This window comes from Pan troglodytes, chromosome 2, assembly GCF_028858775.2.
Source record: "Pan troglodytes isolate AG18354 chromosome 2, NHGRI_mPanTro3-v2.0_pri, whole genome shotgun sequence".
Lineage (NCBI taxonomy): Eukaryota > Metazoa > Chordata > Mammalia > Primates > Hominidae > Pan > Pan troglodytes.
Window position 1 is genome coordinate 45645951 of NC_086015.1, and position 26257 is coordinate 45672207.

General features: G+C 40.7%; 1 protein-coding gene across 19 annotated transcripts in view; it reads right to left on the bottom strand.

Annotated features, from left to right (window-relative positions):
- ULK4 (unc-51 like kinase 4) overlaps nt 1–26257 on the bottom strand; it is a 714793-nt gene that overhangs the window by 386386 nt on the left and 302150 nt on the right. For 2 of the 19 annotated variants that reach the window (XR_010155167.1, XM_054680570.2), the window contains exon 31: nt 15947–16061. The exons of the other annotated variants lie outside the window; for them this stretch is intronic. Coding sequence is in view for 1 of the 2 variants with exons in the window: in XM_054680570.2 (XP_054536545.1) it covers nt 15947–16061 (115 nt within the window). In the remaining variant the exon portion in view is untranslated. The remainder of the gene's footprint in view (nt 1–15946; nt 16062–26257) is intronic. 19 annotated transcript variants of the gene reach the window in all.

Here is a 26257-nt window from a genome sequence, read left to right on the forward strand (position 1 = left end):
TTGGTATCTTTTATGTGCCATGCACTGGGCCAAATGAGAGCTGCAGCAGGTATCATAAATGCTAGGATAGATACATAAAGATAAAGATCTATAAAGGTACAGAAGAGACAACAGAATAACCTTTTCTATCTGAAGAGCATTGCAAAGGCTTCAAAGTGCAACCCGTAATGACAACAGCAGTAAACATGGATTGCACAGTTACTATCTGGAACTCACAGTAACAAATGCTGTGTATGTGCTAACTCACTGGATTCTAACAAAAAAAAAAAACCTCATAGTTAGACATTACTATCTTTTTACTTCAGATGACAAATTAAGGCAGAAAGAAGTTAAGTAAACCAGTTAAGTGGCAAGTAGAGGGGCTGAGATATAAACCTAGGCAGCTGAGATCAGAGTCCACATTCTACAGGGTAGGTACAGCCTGAGGTTCAGCAAAGGAGCAGGTTTCTGACAGCAGGTGGAGGAAAGTGCATGAGGGAAGGGTGAACAGATAGAGATGAAGTGTGTCCTGGGCAAAGGGAATAGCATGACAGCCAAAAACAGGATGGTCCATTAAAGGCAGTAAAAGGTTTAAGTGAAAGAGCAAGTTTATTACATAAGTGGAAGAGGCAAAAAGAAGGTAGCAAAAGATCCAGCTAGAAGAATAAGCCACAGCGGATCACAGAAGATCATGTTAGTCATGCTGAGTTGCTTGAACATTATTATCCTTCAGGTCAGGGCTGGCAAACTACAGCCCACAGGCCAACTCTGCCAGCCACCTATATCTGCATAGTCCATAAGCCAAGAACAGTTAGTGGGTTTTTTCAATGGTTGAATCAATCAAGAGAAGAATATTTCATGATATATGAAAACTGTATGAAATTCAACTTTCAGTTTCCATTAGTAAAATTTTTTTGGAACACAACCCTGTGTATTCATTTACATACTGTCTGCGTTTGCTTTTATGATATAATGGCAGAGTTAAGTAGCTGTAACAGAGACCATATGGCCTGCAAGACCTAAAATATTTACTATCTAGCCATTTACAGAAAAGGTCTGCTGAGCCTTTCTCTAGGTGGCTGGGTGCCATTAAGGGTAAGATTAAGTAAAGCAATGTCATTACCAGATTTATATTTTTTGCAAAGATTATTCAGGCCACAATAAGGAGAATAAACTGAAAATGAAAAAGGACTGGGAACATGATCAGTTAGCAGATTATGACTAATCTCAAGATGATCAAAGCAGGAATCCACAGGAAAAAGCAATGATGAGGGGTATTAATGAAGTCATATCAATAGGACTTGATAAGCTACTGAATGCACGAGGGGAGAGAAGAGATCTAAAATGACTCCAGGTACTTGATTTGTCCTACCAGGAGGCCACTACCATGACCACCACCCAGAGCAATAAACAGCACACCACGCAATGTCATTTATTGGAGCTCCCTGTGCAATGATGCACGGTGCTTAGTGCTTTACCTCTCACTTGATCCTTATTGTGAAGTAGTAATCATTAACCTCATTCTACAATAGAGAAAACCAGCACTGAACCTTACCCAGGTGGTCTGAAAGCCCCCAGCAAAATTGATGTTCCAATGCCAGAGTGACTAGCAAACCTGCCCTAACAGGAAATGAAAGGGAGCTGGGATGTGGCTGTTTACACTGTGCCTTTCATGGGATCCTTCTTTCACCTGATGGATGGCCTAATGCCTAATTTTCTGACCCATTACCAGGGATCCTTCACATGGGGAACTTGCTTATACTGGCAGATGTCCTTGTGCTTTTGCCTGACCCATGTCCAGTTTATGATTGCCTGACCATCACTCTGGCTCTGAAAGCCTGACATTGTGTTCTCCCAGGCATCCTGGGGAAAACTCTGCCTGAAGCATCCCCTAGTTCTTCATCTGGAAGGTACAAACTCAGTATACCACCACAACAGGAAACAAGATGAAAGAGTTTTATTTACAAATCCTGGGCAAAAAGAGTATAATGAGTCAGGAGGGCAGCCCTCCATCCCAGGGTCACATGAGGCAGGAATGGCGTCAGACAGAGAAAAAGAAAAATGCATGGCAAGTAGCAGAATATGTAAGAGAATAGTGTGTGGGTCACTTCAAGTTAACAGGCAAATGTCTGCATGGTCCCTTTAGAGGAAGCAGCAAGAAAGCGGGAGCCCACTCTGCTGTGCAGGAGAGATGCCTCTAGGTTCTCATCTCTGACCACTGGCTTGAGCGATTTGGGTATAGTGTAGACATGGAAACTGAGTCAAGGGTGACTGAGCCTTGATTTCTGTAGGAAAAGTTAAATTTATGTTAAACATGGATGTCAAGGCAACATAAAATCACAAGAACTCACTACATCAGGTTAACACAGCTAATTTGTTTCAGAGTTTATAACCTTAACTGCTGCAATGTACAGAGGAGAAAGGCATGGTTGGACGAGAAGAGCAAAGTTGGAAAAGAAGAATAAGAAGAAACTGAGGGAGGAATCTCAGGGCACATCAACACTTAAAGAGTTAGTAGGAAAAATAAAACCTGTTGGTGTCAACGTTCACATGATGGAAGACGAAAGAACATCAATGAAGGTGAAATGAAAACAGTCAAAAAGAATGGGTTAACACTGTACTCATTCTCCTTGCTGTTTAGATTTTAGGTTCAGTCCCATTTCCTATAAATGGAACTTTTATTGCATATACTGAGTAACTTTAGTATCCCCAAGCCTATTTTAGGAACTATTTCTAAGATCAGTCATGATACTAAAGTTACTAAGAAACAAAAATAAGACTGATGATCAACTTGAAACCATTGAAAAGGCTATCTTGTTGACCATGAAAACCTTAAGATGGATTATGGATTATCATTCACGCTAAAGTTTCATAAGAACCACCAGCCTGTGTTTGTGTGTGTACTTAACAAATCTATAGTTTTGTCCTAATTATAAAAAATAATTAAGAATTATAATTTTACAACTGTACATATTTATATAAATATATAGAAGCATAAATATATTAATGTTACATTTAGAAAAAATAGAAAAGTATTACAAATAAAATATAATCCCACTATTCCAAACAAATCAATGAATTTTGATATGTTACTTGTCTTTTTTCTACTCATATATGACATAGGATCAACCCAATCTCTAAAATAATAGCTACCATTTAGTGAGCATGTACTGTGTCACACTGTGCTATGTGCTTGGACATCCACGCTTCAATTAATGTCTAACAACTCTATGAGGTTAAGCCCATTTTACAGAGGAAGACACTGAGCCATAGATTGGTGAAGCAATTTGCTCACAGTCACTCAAACAGTAAGTAATTGATCTGAGATTAGAACGGATATCTACTTAAGAGCCTGTTAGATATATTACATCAGGATAGAAGGTGGGATAAAAAGTTCAAATTCTATTGGGTTTTTAAAAATATATGAAAAACATTTTCCCATGTCATTAAATATTCATTTAAAATATTAGTTCTTTTAGATACATAGTTTTCCAACCTGTCATTTATTTAACTAGTCCTCCCTGGATGGTCCCATTTTCCATTTTGTACTCCTAGACACAGAAAACAAAATAAACCTAGTGGGGTTTAGAAATCACTTCAAATGGGTTCCAGTCCTCACTCAATTCTCTACCTTTGTATTCTTGGACAACTTACATAAACTCTGAGTGTTACTTTCATTACATGTATTACCATTGCCTACTTCACTTGGTGACAGTGAGGAGGAAATAAGGTTGTGCCTGTGAAGCACCCAACACTGTCTGGTCCATAAAAAGCTCTCTCTGTAAACAGATACTAGGCTGGGTATGGTGACTCATGCCTGTAATCTTAGCACTTTGGGAGGCCCAGTGGGTGGATTACTTGAGTCCAAGAGTTCAAGACCAGCCTGGACAATATGGCAAAACCTCATCTTTACAAAAAATACAAAAATTAGGTGGTATGGTGTCACACACCTGAAGTCCCAGCTACTTGGGAGGCTGAGGCAAGAAGATCACTTGAGGCTGGGAGGTTAGGGCTGCAGCGAGCCATGATCCTGCCACTGCACTCTAGCCTGGTCGACAGAGCAAGACTCTGTCTCAAAAGAAAAAAAAAAAGAAAAGAAGAGAAGAGAGGAGAAAATAGCTGTCTTTACTATTTTTATTGTTGTTGTTGTTGTTGTTTATTTTATTATTATTATACTTTAAGTTTTAGGGTACATGTGCACAATGTGCAGGTTAGTTACATATGTATACATGTGCCATGCTGGTGCGCTGCACCCATTAACTCGTCATTTAGCATTAGGTATATCTCCTAATGCTATCCCTCCCCCGTGCCCCCACCCCACAACAGTCCCCAGAGTGTGATTGTTTTAAATAACATTTTAATGGGCATTCTTGTATATAAACATTTGTGAATATCTTTTACTATTTTCTTAGGATATATTTCGAACAGTGGAATTAAAGGTGTTTAATATATACCGACAGTGTGCTCATCACAAAGGACACACTAATCTGAACCTTTATTTATTCATCTTAATTTTAAAATGTATATATTGTGTACAACATGTCAAAATGTTTGGAAATATGTATACATCATGGAATGGCTAAATCAAGCTCATTAATATATACATTATCTTCTTGTGGTGAGAATACTTAAAATCTACTCTCCCCAATTTTCAAAAATATAACACATTGCTATTAACTGTAGTCACCAGGTTGGACATTACATCCTAACTGAAATTTTTTAGCTTTTGACCAGCATCTCCCCAACCTTCTACCTCCTTCCCTCACCCCTCAGTAACCACCAGTCTCCTCTCTACTTCTGAGTCAAAATTTTTACATTCCACATATAAGCGAGATGATGCAGTATTTGTCTTTTTGTGCCTCATTTACTTGACTTAATATAACATCCTCCAGGTCCATCCATATTGCCACCAATGACAGGATTTCTTTGTTTTTTAAAGGCTGAATAGTATTCTATTGTGTATATCTACCACATTTTCTTTATTCGTTCATCTATTGATGGACATAGGTTGATTCCATATTTTGGCTATTGCGAATAATGCTGAAATGAACATGGGAGTGCAATATCTCTTTGAGATAGTGATTTCAATCTCTTTGGATAAATATTCGGTAGTGGCATTGCTGGAACACATGGCAGCTATAGTTTTATTTTTTGAGGAACCTCTATACTGTTTTCCATAATGGCTGTAACAATCTCCATTCCTGTCAACAATGTGTAAGAGTTCCCTTTTCTGCACACCTTCTCCAATCCTTGTTATCTTTCATTTTTCGGATCATAGCCATTCTAACAGGTGTGAAGTGATTGCATATTGTGGTTTTAATCTGCATTTCCCTGATGATTAGTAATAGTGAGCATTTCTTCATATATCTGTTGGTTATCTGCGTATCTTCTTTTGAGAAACGTCCATTCAGATCCTTTGCCCATTTTATCATTGGGTTGGTTTCCTACTATTGAGTTGTTTGAGTTCCTTATATATGTTGGATATTAAGTCCTTATCTGATGTATGGTTTACAAATATTTTTTCCCATTCTGTAAGTTGTCTCTTCACTCTATTGTTTCCTTGGCTGTGCAGAAGTTTTCTAGGTTGATGGAATCCCATTTGTCCATTTTTGCTTTTTGTTGCCTTTGCTTTGAGTTCAAAGATATACCAATTTAAAAGGCAAACAGTGGTGTATGAAAGTACATATTTCACTAGACTCTCAATAAATGCTATCAAAAAACAAACTCTACCAATTTGTTTTTTAAAAGTATGTTGTTATCTTAATGAAATTTTCTTTTATTATTAATGAGAGTGATTCTTTTTCATGTTTATTGTTAGGAACAGCCTTTTCATGTCCTTTGTCCATTTTCCCTTTGGGCCTACTCTCTGTCGGAATTTCAAGATATCTAATAAAACCTGTCCCTAAAAACTGACCATTTGTTTATCCTGTAAACAACAGAGTTGAGCAGAATTTGTGACTCCAAGCAGAGAGAAGAAATGCACCCCAAAAAATGGTGTATTCTGGAGATACAAAGTGTCACCAAGGCATTGGCATCACTGAAGAACCATGACTTCACCGCCTGGGTTTTTTTTCCTATGTAATATGCTATGGCAAAGAATGTTAAGTGATACCACATGTTTGAGATGGTAACAAAAATGTACCAAGTAAGTCACAGAACATTATCTGAAACTCAGACCACTGTTTAGTCTGGCAGCTCTTGTGCTCTTTAATTACATGGCTAAAGCCACATTTGTATAGCAAACACTGTAATGTATTCTGGCGAATAACTGTCATCACATAAAATCAGAAGACTCTTGATATGGAAGAAGATTTGCTGTTGAGACACGACAGATGAATTAAGAGTCCATGTTTTATGCCTCATGTTACATTCCATTCAGTCAGGCCTCACTTTGTTCTACTTAGTAGACTGCCAGTGGCAGGTGTATGCAATATATTCACAATAATATATTACTTTATTAAGGGAGGATAACATCAAAAAAGAATTCACAGCACAAGTACTTTGTTAATTCTAAAATGGTAAATGACCTTGGCAAATTACCAAAAGAAAGTGTAAATATTAAAATAGAACCATGATGCCAAAACAGGTCATATATGAATATTATCAAGGAACTGACTCTCTCATACTTCAGAAAGTACACTGATCACATCAGGAGATTTTGTGTAGCTATTATTTCCATAATTAGGATACGATCGGCTGATGGTTTTACTGGCTGCAAAAAGCAAATAACAGTTTCTGAATTAGCTGTATGATACACAGAGAGACCCAATAACCACATAAACACAAAATATAAGGACACCATAGAAATTCTTTGTTGCAAGACAACGTTTCTCGTTGCCACTGTCTTCAGTGCTGCATATTTTAACATCATCAGAAGCAAAATAAATGTTTTACAAGTTCAAAATACCTGAAAGACATTAACTGATGAGCCAAAAATCAAAGAAGACAAAAAGAAAAGTTGTAAACTCTCGTCAAACAAAAAATAAACAAATGGCTGGGTGTGGTGGCTCACACCTGTAAGTAATCCCAGCACTTTGGGAGGCCGAGTCAGGCAGATCACCTGAGGTCAGGAGTTCAAGACCAGCCTGGATAACATGGTGAAACCCCATCTCTACTAAAAATACAAAAATTAGCCAACCGTGGTGGTGCATGCCTGTAATCCCAGCTACTCGGGAGGCTGAGACAGGAGAATCACTTAAACCTGGGAGGCGGAGGTTGCAGTGAGCCAAGATTGCGCCACTGCACTTCAGCCCAGGTAAAAGAGCTAGACTTCATCTCAATAAATAAATACACGTATCTGTCAAAGTATATATTGCCCACCATTAATATTCTGGTCTAAGGCAACTGTCATTTTTATACATTATTTAATAAACCAGTAAAATTAAGACGTTAATCTGATATTTTTTCAAAAAATTAGTAATTTGAAGACTATTTCCTTTAAATACTAAAGATAATGATACCCGTGATGGCTGGGTAAAGAAACAGAAAACTGTGTATTATGGCAAATGACAAAGTAGACTGACTGCTTTGAGGCCAGACCTATGTGTCTATGAGAAACCAAGCATCCACTGAAGGATATCAATGACTGGATGGCTGATGGCCCATAAAAGCTTGTGATGGTTTGTGTTTTACCAGTGTTAACATAATCATCATCTTCTCATGGGCAATGGCGTCCTTATCCTAGCAAATACAAAAGGGAGGTCCCATTTCTATTGGCATGCAGGCCACTTACAGCTCTCACCTCCCCCACTGGACCAGCTAGGAAAGCTCACTATGCACTCATACATACAAAACTGTAGAAACTCCTTAGAAAGGTAGCTCTACACAAGTGAGTCATTTCTTAAAAATGACTGGTGAATTGAGAAGCCTGCCACTGCCTGCATGGAGCCTAGCTCTGTATTTCCCATCACACTACGAGAGCCTAGGCAAGACCTCCTGCAATAAAATAATTACGGTATTTGAGTGCTACTGTTTTCACAATGCTTTCATGCCATCTCCAAAATGTAGAATGGTCTCTGGTTTTGCCTAGTGTCCCAGGAAGCCTAAGGCTCTTCCTAGCAAAGAAATGAGGAGATGACCAGAGACCTGTGGGCTGCATCCACTGCCCACCCCTCCTGAGCTCTGTCAAGCTTCAATAGGAAACACATGGAGAATCACTGCCCCAAATTGTGTCTCAAAATGCTTAAGTCTGAGCAAATAATGAGCAGATAATAAAATATGGCCAAAGGCATAGTGTACCTGAGACTTAACCAACATTCTAGATATATATGTAGCAAGGAACCTGGAAGAGACATACTTTAAGCAGAAATTCAAAAAGAAAATGGAAGAATAATCCAATGATATATACAACTTTTTTTTAATTGAATTGTTTCCTTTCAATGGTAAAAATAAAAATTTTCAAAATGTGGGAAGATGTCAATTCACTGGAGTGAAGATCAAGAACACTATGTCCCTGGAAACTCTCAGAGCTTGCCATCTATTTTCCACGTCTTCAATCTAAAGCTATCCTTCATTCCCATTCATTGTTTGAATCCTGTACTCATCAATACAGTTCAAAGCAAATGGTCAAGGCTTTGCTCTAATCACTGCAGCTATAAGATGCATTGAGTTTGACCCAGACCCCAGCCTGAGATTCAGACTGCAGCCACTATAAGTCTTTTCCAGTTGATGTGTTGCCTGAGAGGAGACAGACTGAATACGCAATATCCATTGTCACCCTCCTGTGAAATCTTCTCTGGGCAAATCAGCCCTGGTGCAGCAGTGGAAGATGGAACACGCACTTTCTAGATGTCAATTATGATATACAACATCTAAGCCATTCAGAAGATAAAATCCTTTTGCTTCTGAAGATAAGACTGTGCATATTAGTAGGGGCTAAGTTGTCAAGGTAATAAAAAAAAAAAAAACTAGGAGAATCAAGTGGAATAGTTTGCTTGAAGAAAGAGCTACACCAGGCCAGGCACGGTGGCTCATGATTGCAATCCCAGCACTTTGGGAGGCCAAGGTGAGAGGATCACTTGAGCCCAGGAGTTCAAGACCATTCTGGGCAACAAAGGGAGACCCCATCACTACAAAGAATAAAAAAATTAGCCAGGCAGAGTGAAAATGTGCCTGTAGTCACAGCTATAACTTTTAAATCATAAAAACCACTGGCCCTAAAGCCTGGAAGACCCAGGCTAAAATCCAGTTCTAGGAATAGTTCCAGAGCAGGCTGAGAGACTCAAGCAGATGAGTCCTTCTGTCCAATGTGAAAGAAGTAAATTTAGTAAATTCTGAACATGCTTAAATGATTTATGAGAGAAAATGTAACATATTTTTCCCAATTACCCAAGAAGAGTAATTGTTTCCTAATAATTGTTTAAAAGGCAAGTAAAAAAAAAAGGAGTTCATTAAAATGACAATTAATACCTTTTTTTTTTTTCTTTGAGACGGAGTTTCACTCTTGTTGCCCAGGCTGGAGTGCAATGGCGTGATCTCGGCTCACTGCAACCTCTGCCTCCCAGGTTGAAGTGGTTCTCGTGCCTCAGCCTCCCAAGTAGCTGGGATTACAGGCACATGCAACCACGTCTAGCTAATTTTCTATTTCAGTAGAGACGGGGTTTCTTCATGTTGGTCAGGCTGGTTTCGAACCCCTGACCTCAGGTGATCCACCTGCCTAGGTCTCCCAAAGTGCCAGGATTACAGGCGTGACTCACCGCGCCCAGCCAATACGTAACAGTTTTTACTTTTTTTTTTTTTAATACTTTAAGTTTTAGGGTACATGTGCACAACGTGCAGGTTTGTTACATATGTATACATGTGCCATGCTGGTGTACTGCACCTATTAACTCGTCATTTAGCATTAGGTATATCTCCTAATACTATCCCTCCCTACTCCCCCCACCCCACAACAGTCCCTACAGCGTGATGTTCCCCTTCCTGTGTCCATGTGTTCTCATTGTTCAATTCACACCTATGAGTGAGAACATGTGGTGTTTGGTTTTCTGTCCTTGTGACAGTTACTGAGAATGATGATTTCCAATTTCATCCATGTCCCTATAAAAGACATGAACTCATCATTTTTTATGGCTGCATAGTATTCCATGGTGTGTATGTGCCACATTTTCTTAATCCACTCTATCATTGTTGGACATTTGGATCGGTTCTAAGTCTTTGCTATTGTGAACAGTGCCGCAATAAACATATGTGTGCATGTGTCTTTAGAGCAGCATGATTTATAGTCCTTTGGGTATATACCCAGTAATGAGATGGCTGGGTCAAATGGTATTTCTAGTTCTAGATCCCTGAAGAATCGCCACACTGACTTCCACAATGGTTGAACTAGTTTACAGTCCCACCAACAGTGTAAAAGTGTTCCTATTTCTCCACATCTTCTCCAGCACCTGTTGTTTTCCTCACTTTTTAATGATCACCATTCTAACTGGTGTGAGATGGTATCTCATTATGGTTTTGATTTGCATTTCTCTGATGGCCAGTGATGATGAGCATTTTTTCATGTGTCTTTTGCCTGCATAAATGTCTCCTTTTGAGAAGTGTCTGTTCATATCCTTCGCCCACTTTTTGATGGGGTTGTTTGTTTTTTTCTTGTACATTTGTTTGAGTTCATTGTAGATTCTGGAAATTAGCCCTTTGTCAGATGAGTAGGTTGTGAAAATTTTCTCCCATTTTCTAGGTTGCCTGTTCACTCTGATGGTAGTTTCTTTTGCTGTGCAGAAGCTCTTTAGTTTAATGAGATCCCATTTGTCAATTTTGGCTTTTGTTGCCATTGCTTTTGGTGTTTTAGACATGAAGTACTTGCCCATGCCTATGTCCTGAATGGTATTACCTAGGTTTTCTTCTAGGGTTTTTATGGTTTTAGGTCTAACGTTTAAGTCTTTAATCCATCTTGAATTAATTTTTGTATAAGGTGTAAGGAATGGATCCAGTTTCAGCTTTCTACATATGGCTAGCCAGTTTTCCCAGCACCATTTATTAAATAGGGAATCCTTTCCCCATTGCTTCTTTTTCTCAGGTTTGTCAAAGATCAGATAGTTGAAGATATGTGGCATTATTTCTGAGGGCTCTGTTCTGTTCCATTGATCTATATCTCTGTTTTGGTACCAGTACCATGCTGTTTTGGTTACTGTAGCCTTGTAGTATAGTTTGAAGTCAGGTAGTGTGATGCCTCCAGCTTTGTTCTTTTGGCTTAGGATTGACTTGGTGATGCAGGCTCTTTTTTGGTTCCATATGAACTTGAAAGTAGTTTTTTCCAGTTCTGTGAAGAAAGTCATTGGTAGCTTGATGGGGATGGCACTGAATCTATAAATTACCTTGGGCAGTATGGCCATTTTCACGATACTGATTCTTCCTACCCATCAGCATGGAATGTTCTTCCATTTCTTTGTATCCTTTTTTATTTCATTGAGCAGTGGTTTGTAGTTCTCCTTGAAGAGGTCCTTCACATCCCTTGTAAGTTGGATTCCTAGGTATTTTATTCTCTTTGAAGCAATTGTGAATGGGAGTTCACTCCTGATTTGGCTCTGTTTGTCTGTTATTGGTGTATAAGAATGCTTGTGATTTTTGTACATTGATTTTGTATCCTGAGACTTTGCTGAATTTGCCTATCAGCTTAAGGAGATTTTGGGCTGAGACAATGGGGTTTTCTAGATATACAATCATGTCATCTGCAAACAGGGACAATTTGACTTCCTCTTTTCCTAATTGAATGCCCTTTATTTCCTTCTCCTGCCTGATTGCCCTGGCCAGAATTTCCAACACTATGTTGAATAGGAGTGGTGAGAGAGGGCATCCCTGTCTTGTGCCAGTTTTCAAAGGGAATGCTCCTAGTTTTTGCCCATTCAGTATGATATTGGCTGTGGGTTTATCATAGATAGCTCTTATTATTTTGAGATACGTCCCATCAATACCTAATTTATTGAGAGTTTTTAGCATGAAGGGTTGTTGAATTTTGTCAAAGGCCTTTTCTGCATCTATTGCGATAATCATGTGGTTTTCCTCTTTGGTTCTGTTTATATGCTGGATTACATTTATTGATTTGCGTATATTGAACCAGCCTTGCATCCCAGGGATGAAGCCCACTTGATCATGGTGGATAAGCTTTTTGATGTGCTGCCGGATTCGGTTTGGCAGTATTTTATTGAGGATATTTGCATCAGTGTTCATCAGGGATATTGGTCTAAAATTCTCTTTTTTGCTTGTGTCTCTGCCAGGCTTTGGTATCAGGATGATGCTGGCCTCATAAAATGAGTTAGGGAGGATTCCCTCTTTTTCTATTGATTGGAATAGTTTCAGAAGGAATGGTACCAGGTCCTCCTTGTACCTCTGGTAGAATTTGGCTGTGAATCCATCTGGTCCTGGACTCTTTTTGGTTGGTAAGCTATTGATTATTGCCACAATTTCAAAGCCTGTTATCGGTCTATTCAGAGATTCAACTTCTTCCTGGTTTAGTCTTGGGAGGGAGTATGTGTCCAGGAATTTATCCATTTCTTCTAGAATTTCTAGTTTATTTGCGTAGAGGTGTTTGTAGTATTCTCTGATGGTAGTGTGTATTTCTGTGGGATCGGTGGTGATATCCCCTTTATCATTTTTTATTGCATCTATTTGATTCTTATCTCTTTTTTTCTTTATTAGTCTTGCTAGGGGTCTATCAATTTTGTTGATCCTTTCAAAAAACCACCTCCTGGATTCATTAATTTTTTTTTTATTATTATACTTTAAGTTTTAGGGTATATGTGCACATTGTGCAGGTTAGTTACATATGTATACATGTGCCATGCTGGTGCGCTGCACCCACTAACTCGTCATCTAGCATTAGGTATATCTCCCAATGCTATCCCTCCCCCCTCCCCCCAACATAGTGGTGGATTCATTAATTTTTTGAAGGGTTTTTTGTGTCTCTATTTCCTTCAGTTCTGCTCTGATTTTAGTTATTTCTTGCCTTCTGCTAGCTTTTGAATGCACTTGCTCTTGCTTTTCTAGTTCTTTTAATTGTGATGTTAGGGTGTCAATTTTGGATCTTTCCTGCTTTCTCTTGTGGGCATTTAGTGCTATAAATTTCCCTCTACACACTGCTTTGAATGTGTCCCAGAGATTCTGGTATGTTGTGTCTTTTTTCTCATTGGTTTCAAAGAACAGCTTTATTTCTGCCTTCATTTCGTTATGTACCCAGTAGTCATTCAGGAGCAGATTGTTCAGTTTCCATGCAGTTGAGCGGTTTTCAGTGAGTTTCTTAATCCTGAGTTCTAGTTTGATTGCACTGTGGTCTGAGAGACAGTTTGTTATAATTTCTGTTCTTTTACATTTGCTGAGGAGAGCTTTACTTCCAACTATGTGGTCAATTTTGGAATAGGTGTGGTGTGGTGCTGAAAAAAAATGTATATTCTGTTGATTTGGGGTGGAGAGTTCTGTAGATGTCTCTCAGGTCCGCTTGGTGCAGAGCTGAGTTCAATTCCTGGGTATCCTTGTTAACTTTCTGTCTTGTTGATCTGTCTAATGTTGACAGTGGGGTGTCAAAGTCTCCCATTATTATTGTGTGGGAGTCTAAGTCTCTTTGTAGGTCACTCAGGACTTGCTTTATGAATCTGGGTGCTCCTTTATTAGGTGCATATATATTTAGGATAGTTAGCTCTTGTTGTTGAATTGATCCCTTTACCATTATGTAATGGCCTTCTTTGTCTCTCTTGATCTTTGCTGGTTTAAAGTCTGTTTTATCAGAGACTAGGATTGCAACCCCTGCCTTTCTTTGTTTTCCATTTGCTTGGTAGATCTTCCTCCATCCTTTTATTTTGAGCCTATGTGTGTCTCTGCATGTGAGATGGGTCTCCTGAATACAGCACACTGATGGGTCTTGACTCTTTATCCAATCTGCCAGTCTGTGTCTTTTAATTGGAGCATTTAGTCCATTTACATTTAAAGTTAATATTGTTATGTGTGAATTTGATCCTGTCATTATGATGTTACCTGGTTATTTTGCTCATTAGTTGATGCAGTTTCTTCCTAGTCACAATGGTCTTTACATTTTGGCATGATTTTGCAGCGACTGGTACTGGTTGTTCCTTTCCATGTTTAGTGCTTCCTTCAGGAGCTCTTTTGGGGCAGGCCTGGTGGTGACAAAACCTCTCAGCATTTGCTTCTCTGTAAAGTATTTTATTTCTCCTTCACTTATGAAGCTTAGTTTGGCTGGATATGAGATTCTGGGTTGAAAATTCTTTTCTTTAAGAATGTTGAATATTGGCCCCCACTCTCCTCTGGCTTGTAGAGTTTCTGCCGAGAGATCCACTGTTAGTCTGATGGGCTTCCCTTTGTGGGTAACCCGACCTTTCTCTATGGCTGCCCTTAACATTTTTTCCTTCATTTCAACTTTGGTGAATCTGACAATTATGTGTCTTGGAGTTGCTCTTCTCGAGGAGTATCTTTGTGGTGTTCTCTGTATTTCCTGAATCTGAATGTTGGCCTGCCTTGCTAGATTGGGGAAGTTCTCCTGGATAATATCCTGCAGAGTGTTTTCCAACTTGGTTCCATTCTCCCCGTCACTTTCAGGTACACCAATCAGATGCAGATTTGGTCTTTTCACATAGTCCCATATTTCTTGGAGGCTTTGTTCATTTCTTTTTATTCTTTTCTCTCTAAACTTCCCTTCTCACTTCATTTCATTCATTTCATCGTCCATCACTGATACCCTTTCTTCCAGTTGATCGCATCGGCTCCCAAGGCTTCTGCATTCTTCACATAGTTCTCGAGCCTTGGAGTTTCAGCTCCACCAGCTCCTTTAAGCACTTCTCTGTATTGGTTATTCTAGTTATGCATTCGCCTAAATTTTTTTCAAAGTTTTTAACTTCTTTGCCTTTGATTTGAATTTCCTCCTGTAGCTCGGAGTAGTTTGATCATCTGAAGCCTTCTTCTCTCAACTCGTCAAAGTCATTCTCCATCCAGCTTTGTTCCGTTGCTGGTGAGGAACCGCATTCCTTTGGAGGAGGAGAGGTACTCTGCTTTTTAGAGTTGCCAGTTTTTCTGCTCTGTTTTTTCCCCATCTTTGTGGTTTTATCTACTTTTGGTCTTTGATGATGGTGATATACAGATGGGTTTTTGGTGTGGATGTCCTTCCTGTTTGTTAGTTTTCCTTCTAACAGACAGGACCCTCAGCTGCAGGTCTGTTGGAGTTTGCTAGAGGTCCACTCCAGACCCTGTTTGCGTGGGTATCAGCAGCGGTGGCTGCAGAACAGTGGATTTTCGTGAACCGCGAATGCTGCTGTCTGATCATTCCTCTGGAAGTTTTGTCTCAGAGGAGTACTGGGCCGTGTGAGGTGTCAGTCTGCCCCTACTCGGGGGTGCCTCCCAGTTAGGCTCCTTGGGGGTCAGGGGTCAGGGACCCACTTGAGGAGGCAGTCTGCCAGTTCGCAGATCTCCAGCTGCGTGCTGGAAGAACCACTGCTCTCTTCAAAGCTGTCAGACAGGGACATTTAAGTCTGCAGATGTTACTGCTGTCTTTTTGTTTGTCTGTGCCCTGCCCCCAGAGGTGGAGCCTACAGAGGCAGGCAGGCCTCCTTCAGCTGTGGTGGGCTCCACCCAGTTCGAGCTTCCCAGCTGCTTTGTTTACCTAAGCAAGCCTGGGCAATGGTGGGCGCCCCTCCCCCAGCCTCGCTGCCATCTTGCAGTTTGATCTCAGACTGCTGTGCTAGCAATCAGCAAGACTCCGTGGGTGTAGGACCCTGCAAGCCAGGTGCGGGATATGATCTCCTGGCGCGCCGTTTTTTAAGTCCGTCAGAAAAGAGCAGTATTTGGGTGGGAGTGACCCGATTTTCCAGGTGCCGTCTGTCACCCCTTTCTTTGACTAGGAGAGGGAACTCCCTGACCCCTTGCGCTTCCCGAGTGAGGCAATGCCTTGCCCTGCTTTGGCTCGTGCAAAGTGCACCGCTCCCACTGTCCTGCACCCACTGTCTGGCACTCCCTAGTGAGATGAACCCAGTACCTCAGATGGAAATGCAGAAATCACCGGTCTTCTGCGTCGCTCACGCTGGGAGCTGTAGACCGGAGCTGTTCCTATTCGGCCATCTTGGCTGCCCTCCCCAGTTTTTACTCTGTATCTTAAAGTAAGAAACAAAGGATAGTACCAAATGACTACAGCTCCAAATAGAATTACGTAAACAATAACAAGGCCTTAGGACAATGTTAGTCATTGTTTTTATAAATATTCTAAAAATAGCAGTATGTAATATAGTTTCTAATTACCCAAATAAGAATTCAGTACCTTGTCTGCCCAATCGATAGACCTCATCAATTGCAAACTGTTTTCTTAGCCTACCCTCAATCACCCAGTCAGCACCATTTCAAAAATCTCACTTTTAAGCATCTCAAAGCCAAAACACAACTTCTTAACTTTCCAGCTCAATTACTCGTCTCTACTTGTGACAGTGCTCTTCTCCTTTAGGGAATGTTGGGGGAGGAGGGTAGGAATCCCCAAGTGGGTAAGAACATCAGTCTAGCAGGTCACCACTTGCTCTCCGACATCACCAGTTTTACCCTTTCCAGGAGAGAAAGCATCAGAAAACGCAGTAAAAAGCCAGAAGTAGGCTAGGCATGGTGGCTCACACCTGTAATCCCAGCACTTTAGGAGGCCGAGGCGGGCAGATCGTTTGAGCCCAGGAGACCAGCCTGGACAACATGGTGAAACCCCGCATCTACTGAAAATACAAAAATTAGCCAGGCATGGTGGCACATGCCTGTAATCCCACCTACTTGGGAAGCTGAGGCAGGCGGGTTGTTTGAGCCCAGGATGCAGAGTTTACAGTGAGCCGAGATTACGCCACTGCACTCCAGCCTGGGTGACAGAGTGAGACCCTGTATCCAAAAGAAAAAAAAAAAAGCCAGAAGAAAATCTCCTTCACAACTACTCAACTTTGCCACTGTAATGCAAATACAGGCGCAGACAGAATAGGTATGGCAGTGATGGCAGCAGCGGCCCATTTGGAGCGGCCTCTCCAAAGATGCCAGCTGTAGTGGGGGAGGTGTGGCCAAGGATGCACACTCTGTGGGGCCAGCAAGAGGCAGGAACAGGCAGGAGCCCCACCCCCTACTGAGTCAGCAGGGCAGGGTACCTGTGCACCTAGCTGCAGCTACAGCCGCCTGGCCACAGCTCCAGACCCTGGCACCCCTGTGCTCTCCAGGCCTGGAAAGCCCCTGTACCCCCTGCCACCCCTACGCTCAGAAGTGCCTGCTCCTGCTCCCTGGCCTCCCCTTGCTCCTGGCACCTCCTCCGGTTGTGGCCGAGCCTGGGCACTGTCGCAAACCAGCTGGGGGTGTCCGTGCTCAGGGTGGTGCAGACACACCAGCCCCCTGCTGCCTCAGCCCCCTACAGACTTTGGGTGCCAATGAGCATGGGAGGAAGGCTGGGTGGGGGTGCTGAGGGTGGCTTGGCACAGGCCTACAGGTGCCCCACAGGACAAACAGCCTGGCCCACCATGGATAGCATCTTGATGGCAGAAGGCAGACAGGTTCCTGGACAGAAGAGGGAGGATTCCCAGTGAAACTCCACCTTCAAGCCAGGGATAGCCTGAAGCCTGGTGACCGGCTGCCAATTCCAGGTAGAGTACATGGCCCAGAGTGAGAACTTATGCTGCTTTTTCCACCCATGAACCGATCAGCATGAACTTCCTTCTCAGCCCATGAAAACCCCAGACTCAGCCAGACTCAGACAGACATTGGGACTACCAGCTGAGGGAAGGAGCTACCCACTTCGGGTATACTCGACTTCTCGGGACAACCTGCCTGTGGAAGGGAGCTACCCACCACAGGTCTCCTCTCTGCTGAGAGCTGGACACTCACTGGGACAACCTGCCTGTGGAGAGGAGCTACCCACTTTGGGTCTCCTGGGAGCTATTCTGTCACTCAGTGAAGCTCCTCTCCGTCTTGCTCACTATACAGTTGTCCACATTCCTCATTCTTCCTGGATGCAGCACAAGAACTCAGGACCCACCAAATGCCAGGACTGAAAGAGCTATAACACAAACAGGGCTGAAACACACCCCCTGCTCACCATGTTGCAAGAGACAAGAAGGAGAGAAGAGCTGCAGCCCATCAAGTAGCCCCGACCCAGACCTAGGGGCTTCCTGAGCCAGGGCTGTGATACCCTCTTTGGGGCTCTGGGGTTCCCAGCACCTCCAAGCTTCTGGATGCTACCACGTTCCCTAGTGCCCACAGCGGAGGCTGCTTGTGGTATGCCTCGTCCAGCCACAGCCTCGCACAGCGCTGGCAACTGGAGCTGCCCGCCCTGCAGCAGCCGGCACACCTGACTGTGCGCAGTGGACAGACCCCATGCTCACTCACACACCCCATGCCACTATGTGCCTGGCTGGCCTTTGGCAGGCATAGGATCCAGGCTGATAACACAAGCCGAGTGCAGCCTGCTGAGCCGAGTGGGCAGAACGAGCCCAGCAGGCCAGAGCAAAACTCAGGCAAAGGCGCCAGCAGCCACAGAGGTTTCCAGCTGCAAAAGCAACACCCTAAGGATCCTGTGACAGCTATGTTCCAACAATATTTTATTTATAAAAGCAGGTGGTGGTCTGGATCTGGCCAGGAAAGCCAAAATTTATCAGCCCCCTGCACTAGATTGTTCTCATTAACATAGAGACAACACTAAAATATTTATCATCTTAAAAACAAATGAAAAACCTCCTTTGACCCCCATATCTCCTTCTAGCTCTCTCTTTTTCAGCTCTCCCCTTTGCAGCAGAACTCCTTTAGAGTTATTGATGTTCCCTGTCTCTACTTCTTTATCTCCTCCTCAATCCACTGCACCAGGCTTTTGTCCAACGCAGCACTGAAAATTATCCTTAAAGAAGTTACACCTTCTGATGCCAAAATAATGGTAATCCTCTGTCCTCATCATACTGACCCTCTCAGCAGCCCTGGATGTTGTTATTCTCTCCTTCTTAAAGTCCCTGAAAATTGGGGGCTTGCTTTTAAATACTGCAGCTAGCACTAGCACAGCCAATTAGCTCCCTCACCTCAATCCTACATTTCACCTTCCCAAAGAGAGGCTGTCTCTGTCCACCCTCTCAAAAACAGCCCACCCCACCTCATAAAACTCTCCATTCTCTTAATATGCTTCACTGTTCTCCACGGCACTTCTAACTAGTGGAAGGTATGTTTGTTTAAGTTGATTTCCTTGTTTATTGTCTAGTATATACCTCCATCTAATCATAAGCTCCATCTAATGCCAGGACATTGTTTGTTTTGCCCACCTCAGTGAATATAACTAGTTGTGAAGTGACTCAATGAATGAATGAATGAATGAATGAATGACAACTCCTTTGCAGGCAGAAAAATGCCAACCTGATTCTGTTCTGAAGTTCCATGATTCTATGATATAAATAAACTATAAGACCTCAAGAGACAGAAAAGTAAAAAGGAATTTTCTTGTGGGCAACTAAGGAAATACATTGGGAGAAAATGTTAGGTAGCATTCCATTAACAATGATGATCTCTAGATTTCTATTTAAATACAGAAGGAAGGAACTGTGAATTAGTGTTGATTGTAGCCCCCAAAATACCCAGGCAGTTCTGACCAAAGACCAACTAACTGCTAGCTTCCAACACAAGCATGCACTGAGTGACTCAAGGCTGGGCACCATGTGACCAAAGAGACATCACCATGGAGAGCTCTCTGCTAACCCCTCCTTGAGAAAAGCTATCACTGAACCCATGAAAGCCAGAGAAGAATAACTATAATAAGCAAGCCCCCAGCCTATAGGGCTGCTATGAAAATATGGATTCAAAAGATTAAGTTGTCCCTGACAGCAGAGATGAACAGTCTCAGTGGACCCAATTGAGCCTCATAAGATATGGATAGGCAATGAAATGTTTACTGAATTATCATGAAACAAGGGGAAACCTCTATGATGGGAAGCAAGATAATGGAAGAAAATAAGCAGAAATATTTACCACCTAGAGTTTTTTATATCCTGAAAATATAAATAACATCAAAACAAGCTTAGATCAATTACCTTTGATCTTCCTTATGAATAAGTAAGAAAAATAGAACACCTGGGACAAAACTCCTAAGAATTTAGGTTGGTGTTTTTCTACAATCCTATCAGAAAAACAATACTGGAGTGGATGGAGATAATTAACACTTATTTCATCAGTGCTTATGTAAAGACCTGGGTTTGTTTCTGCAGGAGATACAGTGATGAGTTATATCATAATTAACATAAAAAGGAGGGATATCAGCCCTATCAGTGTTGTTTAAGTCATAAGCTAGAACAGGGCTCAAAATCTACGACAACGGGAGAAAGAAGAGGCTGAACTGAACAAGGATATAGACTCAAAACTACGAATCAAATAGTTCCAAGAGGAACGCAGTAGTGAAAAGCAGAAAGAGGTGGGGGTCAGAATCTCATGATGATGGCAGGCAGAAACAGGAGAATCATGCTTTTGTTTTTATCCACATGACACTGAGAACGACTGTGTTGAGAAATTGGACTGTTCTTGTAAGTGTGACACAATGAAACTTAAAACACTTTAAGTTCTTTGTGATATTCATTTGGATTTTTAAAAGAAAGGGACTCTGCTGAGTAGTACAAAGCACCATGAATAAACCAGGAGATGTGAACCGAAAATTTGATCTTGCTTCACATTGATTGTGGGGCTTAGGACACACAAATTACTGCTGGGGCCTCATTTTCCTAATATATAAAATGAAGACAGTGGCACAGTATACTAACAATATCTTTGTACTCTGTATTTGTGATGCTTTGATATCCTGGGGTTTTATTAATCTAGAAGGAATGCCTATCCCGGGCCCAGCTAATTCCTAGAGACAGCAAAGAACTAGCCTTCGGGCATATCTTTCCAATGCAAACTAACCAATCCTTAGCTCATACCCACAACCACCTCCGTTACTGAGCTCTTAACACTGCAGGCCAATATTCCCCTGCCCTGATCACTCCAGAGCCAGGTACCAGACACCCAGGGACAGCCCCTACACTCCAGAGCCCATTGAAATTATTCAAACTAGCCAATCCTAAGCCTGCTTACCCTGTCTTGCCTGTTCCTTCCCATGAAAACCACAGTAAAAGTTCTTGTCCACATTTTCCTCTGCCCCCTGACTGGCCCTGGTTCTTCCTCACATGGCACCCAGTAGCATGGTATGCCCTTCCTCTTGGATCTTTTAGTAACAAACTATTTTTTCAATGGCAATTGTCTCCTGATCTACTGGCCTCACCATACCTGAATAATAAAATTCACATTTTAAAAGACCCAGATGATCTCCAAAGTTCCATCTAGCTCTAAAATTCCAATATTTCTGTGTTCACATGAATAAAGACCAAAAAGTTCTATTCCTTTAAAGCAAGAATCAGCAAACATTTTCTGAAAAGTGTCCAGAAATAAGTATTTTAGGCTTTGCCAGACACAGATTCTCTGTCTCACATTCATCTCTGTAAGTTTTACAACCCTTTAAAAATGTAAACACCACTCCTACCTCACAGGCCTCACACAAAAACAGGCTGCAAGCCAGTTAGCCATATGGGTCACAGTTTGCCAGTCTCTGCTTTAGATGACAAGGGAAAGTTTACAGACCTTAGGAAGTCTTGCAAAACATAAAAAGCTTTACTGAATCCATAGTCAGATTTAAAACCACTCTGCAATGCACAATGGGGAATCACTATTTATAAATGTATACAATAAACCTAAGTTGTTTCCTTGTAAATCTCACACCAAAAAAGCCATTCACTTCTGACCCAGAAATAACTGTTAAGAATTCATGTGACCGTAAACTCACATCTATGTTAAAAGAAAACAATGAGAAAATATCACTGTGTTGAAATAACTATCCTGGCTGGAGTCCAACAGACACAAACTCAACAGGTTCACAAATCAAGAAATCCATTGCAAAGATAACATGTATCTATTGCAAGGACAACATGTATCTATTCTAAATATACTTATAAATTGTGGATTTCTCTAGAACCAGACAAGACAACAAAAAACAAACACATCCAACTATCAACATTTCCTTTAGAATGAGAGGTGCTATTTTACTAACAGCTTTCAAAGATAGTTAACAACCATTAGCAGTTGAATCAAGAAAAAGGATTTCCACAGGAAAAACAAAATGCTAAATTTTTCAACAGTAAAATAAAATGTTATGCTCAAAACTGTTAAATGATAATCTCAGTGAAAGAATACAAAATACTTTAGCAAAGCCAACAATTAGGACAATTTTAATTTAACTTCAAAATCCTTAAGTAATTTTTAAACACCAATAATACATGCTGGGTAAGTATATAGCATTATAATCCTAAAATCAAGGCAGAGAGAAAGGGAGTCTTTAAAAAGCTTTCGATTCAAGAGACTGATAAAAGAAGCAAAAACTCAAAATTTGCTCACTGTTTTAAATATTTTATGCTTGCGTTATCCCGTGAAATTCCACCTTGACAAAAACTATGAATGTGCACCCAATTTGAACAAGTGGCTGAGAGCACTGGAACACAAGCTATAGTTACAAAAAGAAGAAAGGGCAAGTTAAAAACAGATGCTCAAGAGCTCAGTCCCCACTAGAGAAACCTTGTATTTTATTCTGCAGAGTAACAGTGAAGAATAATGAGAAACCATGTATGAGTGATCCTAAAAAAACAGTCTTACAGACTCAGAGACTGACTTGCTTCTCACTGTGAGGCTTTTCAATATACACAGGCAGCTTGAGAAGCATCAAATTATTTCTGAAGAAATCAGTTCATTCTAATAAAGCTGGTGGGACTCAGTGGCTCACACCTGTAATCCCAGCACTTTGGGAGGCTGAGGTGGGAGGACTGCTTGAGCCCAGGAGTTTGAGACCAGCCTGGGCAACACAGTAAGATGCCATCTCTACAAAAAAAAAAACCGTTTAAATTATCTATGTGTACATGGAATGCTACGCAGCCATAAAAAGGATGAGTTCATGTCCTTTGTAGGGACATAGATGAAGCTGGAAACCATCATTCTCAGCAAACTATCGCAAGGACAAAAAACCAAACACCGCACGTTCTCACTCATAGGTGGGAATTGAACAATGAGAACACATGGACACAGGAAGGGGAACATCACACACCGGGGACTGTTGTGGGGTGAGGGGAGGGGGGAGGGATAGCATTAGGAGATATACCTAATGCTAAATGACGAGTTAATGGGTGCAGCACACCAGCATGGCACATGTATACATATGTAACAAATCTGTACGTTGTGCACATGTACACTAGAACTTAAAGTATAATAAAAATAAATTAATTAATAAATTTAAAAAATTATCTAGGTGTAGCGGCATGCATCTGTGGTCCCAGCTACTCAGGAGGCTAAGGCAGAAGGATTGCTTGGGGCTTGGAGTTCAAGGCTGCAGTAAGTGGTGATCACAACAGTGCTCTATAGCCTGGGCAACATTTGAATGAATTTATTACATAGCTACATAGTTATTTCACCTATTGAGATTTCATCAAAGGAAATATTTTAGCTGTATAAATTCAGCTAATTGAGGGTAAAAAACTTAAATGGCTTATTTTAACAACAGTTTAACAAATATCTCAAACATCTCTGATGATTTGGGCTTTTACTTTTACCAGACTACAAAATTTGAATTGAAATATAAAAGAATATGGCAAAGCCTAACTTTATTAAGGCATATAATAAATTGAAAGGCAAACTGATGTGGAAGCTATCTTGTGACTGGGGTATCCCTCAATGGCTTGCACAACCGCTTTCCAAAGTCAATTCAAAAACACTGTCCCACCCATGCAGTGTTTTTCTGCTATTGAAAAACTTTTCCCCCCCGTTTTTTGTAGGGTGCTGGAGCTGGGGTTTGAATCAGTATCACTAGACATTTCTACCTTCTGTCAAAGGCATTGCCTCCTCTAGGAATACTCATATTAATATTTCTTCCTCTAAGAATAATGAAAGGATGAAAAAGGGAAGGGGAGGGGGGGAAGAAGGAACACTTATACAGCATTTTCTATGGACTAGGGGGTCCACAGAAATATTAGTATTTCTTTTATTATTCTTATTTTCCAGGGGGAAGGAATTTAGGTACAGATAAATGAAGTAACTTGGCCAAAATCATACAGCTACTTGGGTTAAATTCCTTTAGATGCTACCATCATCAAAAGACATGGCATTAAAAAATCATTACATGTATTAAAACCATTACATTGTTTAATAAAATCTACTTATAAATCTATCTCCTCCATTAAATACTAAGCACCCTTAGAGTAAGAACTTTCTTATCATTGATTTTTGTCATCATTCAGTAGTTGCTGATTAAGGTGTTTGATAAATTAATGAAAGAATGAACAAATGAACCAAAAACTAATTAGAGAAGTCAGCTGAAGACAGGTGACTGTATGGCCAGAAGTACTTTTCATTCAACACTATACCATTAATTCACTGTGAACTTCATTTAAGAGATCCCTAAAATTTCATTGTGGTGAACAGCACTTTTATGAATCTTGTCATAAAACAAATAGCTCTAACAAGCAAACTAAAATAACAACAATTCCTAGATACAGAACATAAACAATTTTTTTTTTTTTGCAATACAGGAAAACAGCTAAATTTTGCTCCAAAAGAACTCGAAGTTAAAATGTAATTTGTTTGCTGAGGAAGATTTGCTGAAAGCTAATTATCTCTTAATGGAAACAAGATACTGGACTGTTGCTTTCTCTGAGAGGAATGGTTTTGGTGCAACCTACTGTAAAATTAAGGAGAGAGAAAAGGGCAGTGCTCAGGGGAGTTAACACTTCCCTCCCAATGAAACTGCACCAACATGGCAAACAATTTACCTTTCTGCTATACACTCAATAATAAACTAGATCCACCAGGGCAGTACTGTTTTTTTTTAAAAAAAATCCTGGTCATGTACAATGCAGATTTGATTACGCTCGTCCCTCACTTGAAAGGGAACAATAAATTCCCAATGGTAATATGACTAAGTTTTGAGGGCTTCCAGCAACTAAGAATTCTATAAAATAAGAATAAACACATAAAAATCATAATGCTCCACTTAACATAGGATAGTTTAATGTTCTAATAGTTATTACATGGTACTCTAAACTCATAATGTATACAAACAAAATTAAAACGCATATCCTTCAAACAACATGATGCTGTTGGATACAATTAATAAGCAAGTTAAATTTGTAACAAATGGTTCATGGTTATTTTTACATATTTGGAAATCTATCTGCACAAACAATTAAGGCACTCTACTCTTGATGTACATCTATAGTTGACCATTTTGCCTCAAAACCACTGATACCCTGTAATCCCAGCACTTTAAGAGGCCGAGGTGGGTGGACCATGAGGTTAGGAGTTCAAGACCAGCCTGGCCAAGATGGTGAAACCCCATCTCTACTAAAAATACAAAAATTAGCCGGGTGTGGTGGCAGACGCCTGTAATCCCAGCTACTCGGGAGGCAGAGGCAGAGAATTACTTGAACCCAGGAAGTGAAGGTTACAGTGAGCTGAGATCACACCACTGCACTGCAGCCTAGGTGACAAAGCGAGACTCCATCTCATTAAAAAAAAAAAAACAAAAAAAAAACCACACACCACTGATACCAAATAACTGGGGATGATCTCTAAAGTTAATGAGTTGCCATTTTAGGCACTTGCCAAACTCAGGGGTGACATTCCCCAGCACTAGGCCTAATTTTCTTTTGGTTACAGTAAGTAAATAAACAGAGCACTTACAAAAACTGACCATATATTAGGCCAAAGCAAACAATAAGACAGAAATAGAACAAAAAATATTACCTGATCACAATGCAATAAAACTAGAAATTAATATCAAAGACTTAATCGTCACATAAGGGAATGGCAAAGATCACATATACACTAATTTGATAAAGGTTTTGAGTTAATAGGCACTTGTACACAGATGGTGGAGAGAAAACTGGCACAACTTAGATTGGGGAAAATTTGGCAACATCTCTCAAAATTACAAATACTTACACCAGTGGTTCTCAAACTTGTTTGCACATTTAACAGCTGGGGAGCGTCTAATTACTGATGCCAGTGCCTAGCCCTAGAGATTGTGATTTAATTGGCCTAGGGTATGGCCTGGACTTCAAATTTTTAAAAAGCTCCCCAAGTGATACTAATGTACAGCCAAGTTTGGAAATCGCTTGCTTAAATATCTTTTGATAAGCAATTCCACGTCTCATTTATGGTACACATATATTCGCACATATGATCAATGTCCTATTTCATTAACTGTAGCTTTGTTTTGTAACACCAAAAGATTAGGAAAGGACAA